This window comes from Camarhynchus parvulus, chromosome 7, assembly GCF_901933205.1.
Source record: "Camarhynchus parvulus chromosome 7, STF_HiC, whole genome shotgun sequence".
Classification (NCBI taxonomy): domain Eukaryota; kingdom Metazoa; phylum Chordata; class Aves; order Passeriformes; family Thraupidae; genus Camarhynchus; species Camarhynchus parvulus.
Window position 1 is genome coordinate 599,784 of NC_044577.1, and position 11,679 is coordinate 611,462.

Consider the following 11,679-nt stretch of genomic DNA (forward strand, 5'->3'; position numbering starts at 1 on the left):
TTTTTAATATGATGTAATTCCTCTCCCTAATTCTTTGATCCTCCGCCAGGAGCCCCATTCCAGCCGCCACCTTTGCCCTTGTGCTGCATTTCCTCTGTTCCCTCCTTGCAGGCTTCGGGTACCTGACGAAGCAGCTGATGGGGCTGGCTGGGGGCCGCGTGGTGCTGGCCCTCGAGGGCGGCCACGACCTCACGGCCATCTGCGACGCCTCGGAGGCCTGCGTGTCTGCCCTGCTGGGAAACGAGGTACAGGCACCCCCAAACCCACTCCCCCCTCGGGTTTGGGCGTCTCATCCTCCTGGCTGCCAAGTTCCTGTCGTTGTTTGGTGTCCTCCTGACACTCGGTGTTTGTTTTGTGCTTAAAAACCACCTGTGCTTTGTAGTCCGTGCAATGAGTGAAACAGCTAAGAATGGGTTTTGGGTTTGTTCTTGCTCCAAATAATTTGCTTTGTGCTCTTTGAAAAACAACTCTTTTAATTAATTTCTGAATTCAGTGTGCAAGTCTTCCCTTCTCTTTGCTGCCCTCTCTAGTCCTACAGACTGTGCCTGCTACATGGGGCAGCTTGCTTGACACGATTTGCAGCTGGATTTTTTCCTAGGAGTTACATTTTCTATTTTCTGCACGTTGCTGTGCAGGAAGAGTCTTGGCTGTGTCAGAAAAATTGGCCAGAAAGGTTAGGGGGGTGATTGCAAGATAAGAGCCAGACAGAGAAATACTGTTTCTGAAGAGCTGTGGGTATTTCGCTACAGAGAAAATTTTAGATACTCCATCTTTTCTGCTTTTCCCCCCCACTTTTAGTGTCAGTGGGATGAAAGAAGGAACACTACATCTGCACATCTTTGAAATCCTTGCAGGGATGTTGACTCCACCACTGCCCTGGGCAGCCTGACTGAATGCCTGAGCACACTTCCAGTGAAGGGATTTTCTCTAATATCCAACCTAAACCTCCTCTGGTGCAGCTTGAAACCATGTTGGAGGCATTTTGAGTGCAGATACTTTGGGCTGAGGTGCAGCACCAGCGGAGCTGAGCAGTGGGTCTGTCTCCAGTGGGAGCTGATTTCTGGGGAGGGTTGTAGTTCAGTGACCATCAGATGTCTGGGAAGATGGAGAGGGAGCTTGGATCTGCATGGAGGTGTGGAGCAGTTTGACCTCCAGCCTGTTGGAGAAGTGCTCTGTCCTGGAGTATCCGCACTCAGTGTTAGGTGGGAGGCTGGAGGAGCCTCCAGCCAGGAGATAAACCAGCTGGGATTCATCAGAAGCACCTCCTTCCATCATCCAGCATCCCAGGGAGCATCCTGCTCCTTGTGCTGGGCCAGGCAGCTCTGAGAAGGCTCTGGGCACAGGGCATGGCTCCAGCCTGCACCCAGCCCTCGGGACAGCTGAAAACTCAGGAGGCAGCAGCCACACCAGCATGGAAACAGGGGGCTTCCAGTGGTGGGGCACTGGCACAGGTTTCATAGAGAAGCTGTGGCTGCCTCTGGGTCCCTGCAAGTGTCCAAGGCCAGGTTGGATGAGGTTTGGAGCAGCGTGGGATGGGGAAGGTGTCCCTGTCCTAAGCAGGGCTTGGGACTGGATGAGGTCTGAGGTCCCTTGTGTGCCAGACCTTCCTGGGATTCTGTGAGGTGTTTATTGTAGCATCCATCTGTTTTAAGTGGTCTCTACAGACAATTCCTCTGGCTCCAGCCACCTTTGGGTGCAGGATGCACTTTGAAAGGGAAGCAGTGGGAATAACACCTGGAGGATGCCATTCCTCCTGCTCAGTGTGCTCCTAGGATCCCAGGAGGCTGACTGCAACCACAAGCAGTAAATAAGTGCTTCACCCAAGCCACGGGTGTGTTTGGGAATGTGAGGCTGTGGGGAGAGCTCAGCACTCAGGATACCTTGGGTGTTGGGAGCTGCCTGAGTGATTTCATTGAGCAGAGGAAATATGGATCCATAAAGATAAAAAACATTGAGTATTTTAATCATGGCTACAAGGACACTTAAACACAGACCTGCTCTCACTTGTCCTAGGTGGGCTGTGCAGATAGGGTAATATACCCTGGCTTAGGCACACATCAGAAAGCAGGAAACACTGGTTTTATCCAGGTCTTTCCTGGAACCTTTTGAAGGCAGGGCAGTCGGGGGGAGCTCTGTGCTGCGGCGCTTTGATGCGGTTTGATCTACAGCGTGTCGGAGCAGCCTGCTGCACACACATGGACAGGCAGCTGTGGCCAGGCAGGGCTGCAGGGAGCTGGGCTGGCTCAGGAGCCAAGCTGGAGCTCCACTGGGGCTGGTGGGAAATGAGGGCAGCAGTGCCAGTCCCCTGAGCACGGCGTCCACCGGCCGAGATCAAAACTCCCGCAGCTCCTTCCCAAGGAGAAGCAGCTCCTTCCCAAGCTGCCAGGAAATGAACCCAGAGCTGGGGCTGGGCTGCTGACTGCTGCTCTGGGGAGGGGGTCAGGGCTGGAGAATGGACCTGCACTGCTGTGGAAATCAGGAGTGGGAAATCAGAGAGAGACTTTGATACAGGCTGAGAGAGTTTGGGTTGTTCAGCCTGGAGAAGGCTCCCAGGGGGAAGTGTTCCAGTGCCTGAAGTGGCTCAGAGAGAGCTGGACAGGAGCTGTAGACAAGGGTCTAATAGGACAGGAAAAGGGGGAATGGTTTTAATCCATTTTAACCCAGAGGGCAGGGATGGATGGGATATTGGGCATTAGGAATTGTTCCCTGTCAGGGTGGGCAGGCCCTGGCACTGCCCAGAGAAGCTGTGGCTGCCCCTGGATCCCTGGCACTGCCCAAGGCCAGGCTGGACGGGGCTTGGACCAACCTGGGATAGTGGAAGATGTACCTGCCCATGGCAGGGGGTGAGATGAGATGAGTTTTAAGATCCCTCCACCCCCCAGCATTCCATGATTCCATGATTTCGAGGTCTGCTGATTGCAGTCCACACCAGTTAGCCACCATTCCTCTCCCATTGCTCTGCAGAGCTGCTCAGTCCATTGTGGGCATCCCCAGCGTCTACCCTTCAAACAAGAAGGTGTGACAACCAGGTGCCTCATGCCCAGAGGTTTTCTGCTCCCTTTTCCACAGGCTGAGGCTGTTTGTGAGTGTTATTTCAGGAGGAGGAGTGGGCTGTGGAATCAAGAACATGCTTTGTCTCAGTGTCAACCAAGAGGCCTTGGAAAGCTCTTGCTCAAAGACTTACCCAGGAATTGCCTTTGCCGTCACTTAATGTCATACAGAAACCAGTTTGGAGCAGAACTATTTTTAGAGTGGGGAATTAATAAAAAGTGCAATCCATAATTACTGAATCTGGAATGCAGCATCCTGTGAAGTACCTATGGAATGGCTACCATGTGCTCATAAGAGCAGTCGTGGCTGCAGCTTCTTGGCTTTGATGGAAGTTAAACTTTGCCATAGATATTTTTAACTGTTGAACTCTGGCTGTTCTTTGCTGGGGAACATCCCTGGTTGGGTTGTTTTCAGCACAGTTAACAGCAGTGGACATCCCTTGTTTTGGACAGCCCACCTTGGAGGTTTGGGATGAATTCATTCATTAGTGGAGAACCTGGGAGGGCAGAGGTACTCCTTCTTGAGTATTTCTAAAGGAAATCAAATAAATCCTGAAACTTTCCTCCAGCAGTGCTTGTCAGGCCTTTCCCTGGGCTGGCACAGGCATGTTCCCACTGCAGAATGACTAGTGGAAGGTATCCCTGCCCATGGCAGGCATGGAGTGGCATGAGCTTTAATGTCCCTTCCCAGCAGAACCATTCTGGGATTCAATGGTAACATTCCTTTGGTTTCTTCTCTCTCTCTCTCTCTCTCTCCAGCTTGACCCTCTTCCAGAGAAGGTTTTCCAGCAGAGAGCAAACGCTAACGCCGTGCATTCCATGGAGAAAGTCATCGAGATCCACAGTGAGTGCAGCCCCACCAACCCAGCTGGGTCCCTGGGGACACCCCTTGGGCTTCCCCACCATTCTGCCAGCTCCATGCTCCCACTCCCCACTTTTCTGGTGGTCACTGCACCCTGAGCTGGGCTTGTGCATTGACAAAGCCCATCAGGGCTTTAGCCTTTAGCGGGAATTACAGAATCAGAGCACAGGTTAGGTAGGAAAAGACCTTCAGGAGGATCCAGTCTAGCTGTTAACCCAACGAAAATTAAAAGCTCTAAAATCTCTGTGAAGGACAGACTGTCCTGCCATTAGAGGGTGCTCTTACTTCTTGGAAAGCAGTTGAGTATCTCTGAGTAACACAAGTCTTGTTGGGGGTTGTGGCACCCCTTAATTAGGAGTAGATGGGCATGGAAGTGAAGCAGGCTCTCAGGCACAGGCTGGGATTCTTGGGATGTCCTGTGCAGGGCCAGGAGCTGGACTCAATGATCTCTCCCAAGGGATGATCCCTTCCAAGGATATTCTATGAGTTTTGCTGGCAGTTGTTGATATTTTAGGTTTATTTAGCTAAGCAGTTTAAAATCATTGCACTGAACCTTGCCTGGAGAAATTCTTGGCAATTCTTTCCTCTGGAGCCTTCCCAGTGCTCTTCCCCATGCACAAGGGTGTCGAACTGCCAACATACAAAATACTTTGGAGGTTGCAGCTTGGACTTGGTGGTCTTCGAGGTCTTTTCCAACTTTAATGGTTCTAAATACATTTTGGACTTTTTAGTCTTCAGGGATTTGCCCACTGAAAGTACGTGGCAGTCAGCAGGTGGATCCAGACCTGGACTGCATCCTTCCCTCTCCTGGATTTTTTGGTGGAGAGACATTTCCAGGCACATTTGTCCTTAGGTCTAGAAGTTTCTGAGGTATTTGAAGTGGAAAAAGGAATTCTTTTCTGAGCACCTAAGGCTCTTAAAGTGAGAATATGGATCAGATGAGCGTTCCTGGGCAGTTCCGAGCCGGCCCGGTGGCCAGGCTTGGGAAAGCAGGAGAGCTGGAATGGTGCCCTGATGGCCCTGTTGTCACCTCTCCCCCAGGCAAGTACTGGCATTCCCTCCAGCGTTTTGCCTCCACGGTGGGATATTCCCTGGTGGAGGCCCAGAAGTGTGAGAACGAGGAGGCGGAGACGGTGACGGCCATGGCATCGCTGTCGGTGGGTGTGAAGCCGGCGGAGAAGAGGTCAGTGGTTTCCCATCACATTGCCAGTCTGTGCAGCCAGGAGGAGCAGCCTTGCAGGTTAATCCTCCCCTTTCAGCCCCTGCTGCTGCGCTCCCCACGTCCCCTGTCCTCCGTGGGCTCCCAGAAAACCTTCCAGGCTGCAGGAGAGCAGCAGAGCCATGAGCTCTGTGCGTGCACCCTGCGCCTGAGCCTTCTGCTCCGGGCGTGGCTTTGGACCACACAAGGGAATTTATTTTGCTGGGGAAAATCTTAATGTTGCCCAAGTGAGATTGTCCAAAAACCTTTCTTGGTAGCAAGTTTAATTCAGGTGATCCCAGCTGGCTGGGTGGGAAGGTGATGGGAACCTAAGGAGTGAGACTTGGCACCACGAATTGTCCAGCTATGTCATGCCAAACCCTCTTTTCTCTCTCCCCTCCCTGTCCCACCCTGCCTGGCTGCTCAATCCCTCAGACCTGAGGACGAACCCATGGAAGAGGAGCCTCCCCTGTAGCAGCCACCTTCGAGCTGGAGTTCTCCTGTCTGTTCGTCTTCGTCTTGAAGCTCTGCCAAGAAGCTTTCTCTTGTTACTCCTGCGTCCTGTCACGGTTATTTCCTGAACACGGAAGGACAGCCAGGTGTAAAGCAAAGCAAGCGACACAAAAAACAAATCTCTCCGCATCTTTGAGTCTCTTTTTGCTGAATAAAAACCGCTGGTGAAGAGCAGCAAAGGACTGACACGTTGGGCACTCACGTTCCTCTGGGCCTCACCGCGAGCAGAGAGAGGAACGATGCCCGGGAAGTCTTTGGCAGAGTTGCCAAACAAAAAAAACAAAAAAAAACGAAACGCGAGGATAATAAAGAAATCAAAGATTCAACAACACAAATCAAACAAACCTTAATGTAAAACTGGTGCTTACAAAGTTGATTACCCACAACTGAGCAATCTCCGCTTGAACCACTCAACCCATCGTGTACTTTCATTTCTTGGATATTTGGAAATGGCTCTTGCCTGCCTGGGAGTCACGACAGCTCTTGTCGGAACTGGAACGTTGGGAGATGATGGTGGATTTTTAACGGGGAGGGACAGGGAACGAGGACTCACCTGACACCTAAAGGAAAGGGAAGCAGAAGGGGGGGAACGGTAGCCCAGATGGAGTCGGCTTTATTGTCTCCAAAGCCATCTGAAGATGAGTTTGTGCCTTTTTTTTTAATTGATGGATCTGGTGCAGCTGGATTTTCTGAAGTTTGAGGAACAATGCCTTAAGTAAAAATTAATTTAAAAAAAAAAAACAAAACACACATGAAAAAAAACCAACAAAAAAAAAAACCAAAAAAAAAGGAAAAAAAAAAAAAAGAACACAGCAGTTCCTGAATATTTTTCCTCTGGTTGGGAAAGCCAAGGACTGCCATCAGGAAGGAAGACTTTTTGGCTTGTGCTGGCATGATGGTGGGAAGCAGGCATCAGCTGAACAGAGCGTCTCCAAAAACTGTCGACAAGTTTGGATTTGTTTTGTTTTCTTTCATTGCTGTTTCAGAGAAAAGGAAAAAAGAAAAAAAAATTAAGGTAGTTGCCAAAAAAGTGGCAAATACTGTTGGGTCTTTGAAATTCAACCATTTTTAACAACCAATTTTCAAATGTTTTCTCTCTCTTCTACATTATCTAGTAATTGAACTTACCAATTTGGTTGTTGAAGCATGTATTAGACACAAATGCAGGTTTTAAGACTGGAATGCTTTTCATTAAAAGCAACTAGCATGAGATATTGCTTAAATTGTTAGGTATAAATATATATATGTGTATAATGTATATTCCAAATGTATTCCAAGCTTAGAAACCGGATTCCTATGAATTATTGAGAAAAATATTTATGATGCATTTATAGAAAAAAGAAAAAAAAATCTATGTAATAAATGCATACTCTAACAGTAGCCATTGGAAGCTCCCTAGGGACAGATTTGGGAATTGGAACGTCAAAGGTGCTTTTGGAAAAGGATCTAGGTTGAAATCGAGGACTTGTCAGGCGACAGGTTGGGAAGTTTTTCAGAAAGCCAACACTTTAGCCACTGGGCAACTACCCTAAACATTTGTATTTTAATTTAAGGTTTTTAGTTATGATCCTTTTCTAACAAACACGAGAAAAAAAAAGTTTTTTATAGCAAAGACGCTGAATTTGCTGTTAATTTTTATATGGATATTTCCCGAAACCCTCCGGAAGCCTTGTTTGTGTGACTCTGACATTTCTTTTCCATTTGGCAGGTTTCCTTTCTGAACGGCAATAGCATCTAAACCTTTCTTCCTTCCTCTTTTCTTGCTTATAATACATGGATTTTCCTTTTTTCTTTTTTCTTTTTTTTTTTAATTTTTTTTTCTCTTTTTTTGTATTTTCTGTATTGTTTTCTCTCCTTTTCCTCAACTCTTTTGTACAGTGAGCAGCTTTCTGCAGGTGTAAGGAACTGTGGGCAGACCAACAGAGTTTGTTTTTTTCTGGGAAAGGGCGCATTTTACCGAGGAGGAGGAGGAGGAGGAGGAGGAGGATGAGGGACGGCGATGGGCTCCTTTGTTGTACTGATTCCGCCAACTGTATATTTCCTCAGCTCTCTTGTAGTAGCTCTGTAAAGAAAATAAGGAATTTTCTTGCCTGGTAGTGTTCAGCGGGCGATGCCTTTGTCGTGCCCGCGGCTCCTGGCGCTGCCTGCCCTCAGGAAGGCTCCTTGGATACTCCGGGACCGCCGGCCTTTTCTCTCCGCTGGACATGCCCACAAACTCCCCACCTCCTCTCTCCCTCTTTTTCTCCCCTCTTCCTCTTCCTGATGCTGGGAGGGGTTTTGGAGGCTTTTGTTGTTGTTGTTTGCCCCCCACCCCGAGGAGGTCACTGCCTCCCGGGAACGCCGGGTGGGAGAGGCCGCGAGCCCTGCCACGGAGCGTCCTCGCGGAGACGGCGCTCCCCGCGTGCCTTCCTCCAGCAGTGTAGGACAGCACATCCCTCTTCCCAGCACAGCTTCTCCTTGACCACCCTTCCTTCTTTTATCCTTCGTTCCCCTGGTGACTGGTGGGGTTGCTTCCAGTAACTTCTCTTCTTTCCAGTTCTCGAAGCAGCCGCTTTCGTTCCGTTCAGGACTCGCTGGCGGGAGGAATCGGGAGCGTGACCCCACGCTGGAGGCTTTTGTTTCCTTCCTCGATTTCTAGTGCAGTTTCAGAACCAGACACTACAGTATTTGAGTTGTGCAAACCCAAGTACGTCCTAAAACCCCAAAAAGCCCCAGTGGCAAGGCCTGTCCTCGGCATGTCCTAAAAATCCCCCCGTGTGAGAGCACCGCGTACCTGGGGATGTTGTGGTTTGGGGTTTTCGTCCATCTGACCACGCTGCTGCTGTGATCTCAAATCCATCCCGCTGCCGAACCCGGTGACTGACGTGGGGTTTGCTCCCTGTGCCGTGGGCAGTGCCTGTGTTTACACCTCCCTTTGTCTCGTCAGCTCTTCCCCGGAAGGTTTTTGACATTTCTGCTCCCGGTCGTGGCAAAGCTTTTTCCTTCCTTTTTGCTCTCCCGGGAGCCACCGGCTGACTCTGCTGAGCCGGTTCCTTTGGAAAATCCGGAGGAGCTTGTTGGGGTGCCACCTTCCTTCCTTCCTCCCTCCCTTCCTTCCTTTCCATCCTTTCCCTCAGCTTTTTGCCGGGACGGGAAGATTTTTCCCGAGAGGACAGAGCTCGTCTCCTCCAAGCTCCCGGCGATGTGGATTTGTTTGCAGCATCCCCCTTTTCCCTGGGAACGCTCTTCCCTGGGCTCTGACCTTCCCTGGGGATGCTCTTCCCCGGGGATGCTTTCCGGGGCCAGTGCAGGCACGGAGAGGAGGGAGGGAGCCCTCGTTTTGAGGCTCTCCAGGGGGATTTTTCACCTTTTTGAGCCATTAAGCTTCTTCATTTCAGATGACTTTGCCACGGGGCGGCCGTGCCAGCGGGGTTGGGAGCCCGGGGTGCTCCCACATCCCGCACGTGCTGCCCAGGGCATCCTTTGTACCTGCTTGGGAAGAAAAGGAACATCTTTCAATCCTCTTTACAGTGAAGTGAGGCCCAGTTTGCAGTACACAAGTAACCATTGGGGGTTTTTTGGTTGGTTGTTTTTTTTTTTTGTTTGATTGGTTTTTTTTTTTTTTTTTTTACTTTCGATACAAAACATTCCTTTTTTTTATTAGTCACGGTCATGTACTCATTCCATTCTTCCTTTTGTAAACTTTTTTGGGCCCATGTTCTTTTACGGGCATTGATATATATAAATATATATATAAATATATATGAATATATTTTTTTAAGTTTCCTACACCTTGAGGTTGCATGGTCTGTAAGGTTGGCATGTCTTTATATTGTATACAGATTTTGCACGCCAAACTTGGCAGCTTTGAAAACGATAACGAGAAAAAGAAAACAAAAACAACAAAAAAAAAAAGAGGTGGTTTGGGGTTTCTTTGGGTTGGTTTTTGTTTTGTTTTGGTTTTATATTGGTTTTGTTTTGGTTTTTTTTTTGGCTCTCGTGGCATTTGTGGAGACTAAAGGTTGGGATGTTGTTGTCACACACTCACTCACTCACCCACACAGCTACACACCAAGGAAGGAGAGTGGGAATTCTTTTTTTTTTTTCTTTTGGAGTCTTACTGAACTTAATAAGAAGAAATTGTGCTTTTTATTGTTAAAAAGAGTAAATAAATAAAAAAAACAAAAAGGACTACTTAAACATTTCTCATTTTAAGAAGAAAAGAAAAAAAACTAAGACGTTTATCTAGCACTTGTGACTTACCAATAATAGAGTTTATTGTATTTATGTGGAAACAGTGTTTTTAGGGAAACTACGCCGAACACACCAAGTAAACTGCCTGTGTCATTATTATTATTATTGTTATTGTTATTGTTATTTTCCTTTGGGTTGGTGTTTTTGCTTTGATTTCTCGGCTGGGTGGGGAGGTTGGATGCAACCCTTGTGTCAACACACACAGAGTCGTTCATTCCGAGGAGCCGGACGGACGGACGGACGGACGGATGGATGAGGAGGACTTTAAAGAGTTAACTCTTCAGCACAGCTGCGTTAACTTTTTTAAGAAATTACTTTTACATGATGTATTTTTTGCTCGGTTTCACTTTAAGCAGTCGTGTACTGTGCAACACTGTGGTTTAAAAACAAGACTTTACAGCAAAAGGCAAAACGTGTTTCTTCATTGTCATGAAGTTGGGCTCGTTCTCAGCTCATCTTCGCTTTGTCTTTGATATTGATGATGAAAAGAAAAAAAAAGTATCCTATTGAAAGAAAATAAATTAACACTTTTTCTGTGCTCCATAGTGGAGGCGCTATTTTCCAATTTATGAGGATGACAAACTTATATATATAATATATATATAAAAGTGGGGGTGGGGAGGGGGGGAAGGGGTTGAAACATTATTCACCCGAGAGCTTATTTACAGATATGTAGTATCAAAAAGTTGTAACTATATTATATTCTACTTTATACCTATACATGCTCAGTATGACGTCACCATTGGTAGCAGCTACCGGTTTACGCTGGAATTTAGACACAATTTCACTCTCCCTGTACGGACCCTCCTTTCAGTGATGGTAGCATTCTTTGTGCTCGACTTTCCGACGGTCCTTTCTTTTAAATTGGTGGAGTTGGAGTATTTTTCTCATTCTCGTTTTCTTCTTCCTTTGTTTTTACTTTATTTTTATTTTATTTTTCTCTTTTCTCTTTATTTTGTTTGGGGTTTTTTTGTTTGGTTTTTTTTTTTTTCTTTTTTTTTTTTTTTTTACTGGCCAATGGTGTCTTTCTCTGACAGTACCAACTTCAATTTCAACTTTATTAGGAGTCCAGTATTTTGTACCACATTATGACAACTTGTTATTCTTGTGGTGTAAATAAAAGAAAAAAGTTAATTATAGTACCACCCGGGTTTCTGCTGCTGATCTTCTTTCCTTCCTTTGCTGGGATGGGGTGTTTCATCTGCTGGGTTCTTGATGTGTCATGGAAGGGGGTCTTGGTGCCAGAGAGGATTTTTGGGCAAAATATTCCCATGTCTACGTTGGGGTGTTCATGGAATGGCTCTGGAGCTTCCCAGTTTCCTTGTGGCTCCCAGGTGCACGTTGACAAGTGCTGCAAAAAACCAATTGAGTTTCCCGGTGAAGCAGCTGCAGCTTTACACCTTTCCCAGCCTTTTTCATATGTGTGTTCCCTCTGATTGGCTTCCTGCTTGTCTCTGGAGCCCCCTGAAGCATCCAAAATCCACCTGCTCCATGTGTGTCACTGGGATTGTGCTGTGCTCATGGGGGGAAGGCCACGCTTCAGGGCTGGGCTCCTTGCAGTGACTGCCTGGAGCAGCAGCAGCTTGGTGCTCCCCGAGGGCGCCTGCTGGGAGGGGTGGGGAGAGCTCACAGGGAGAACTTGGGGCGCTCCCAATTCCCTCAGCAGTGGAACATCCCCTGCTGCTTCTGCCTCATTCATGGAATCGTGGAGTGGTTTGGGTGGGAAGGATCCGGGAGGTCCCATCTCATCCCACCCCTGACATTCCAGGGACACCTTCCACTGTCCCAGGTGGCTCCAAGCCCCATCCAGCCTGGCCTTGGGC

The 11,679-nt window shown here is 48.0% G+C and overlaps 1 protein-coding gene and 1 pseudogene across 5 annotated transcripts in view; both read left to right on the forward strand.

The window, feature by feature from the left end:
- HDAC4 (histone deacetylase 4) overlaps positions 1 to 11,001 on the forward strand; it is a 179,413-nt gene extending 168,412 nt beyond the window's left edge. For all 5 annotated transcript variants that reach the window (XM_030951789.1, XM_030951792.1, XM_030951791.1 and 2 more), the window contains exons 24-27: positions 112 to 245; positions 3,810 to 3,894; positions 4,954 to 5,095; positions 5,546 to 11,001. In XM_030951789.1, the coding sequence (XP_030807649.1) occupies positions 112 to 245; positions 3,810 to 3,894; positions 4,954 to 5,095; positions 5,546 to 5,585 (401 nt within the window). In that variant the 3' untranslated portion in view covers positions 5,586 to 11,001. The remainder of the gene's footprint in view (positions 1 to 111; positions 246 to 3,809; positions 3,895 to 4,953; positions 5,096 to 5,545) is intronic.
- Positions 9,406 to 11,293, forward strand: LOC115905534 (annotated as a pseudogene).
- Positions 11,294 to 11,679: the final 386 nt, after the last annotated feature.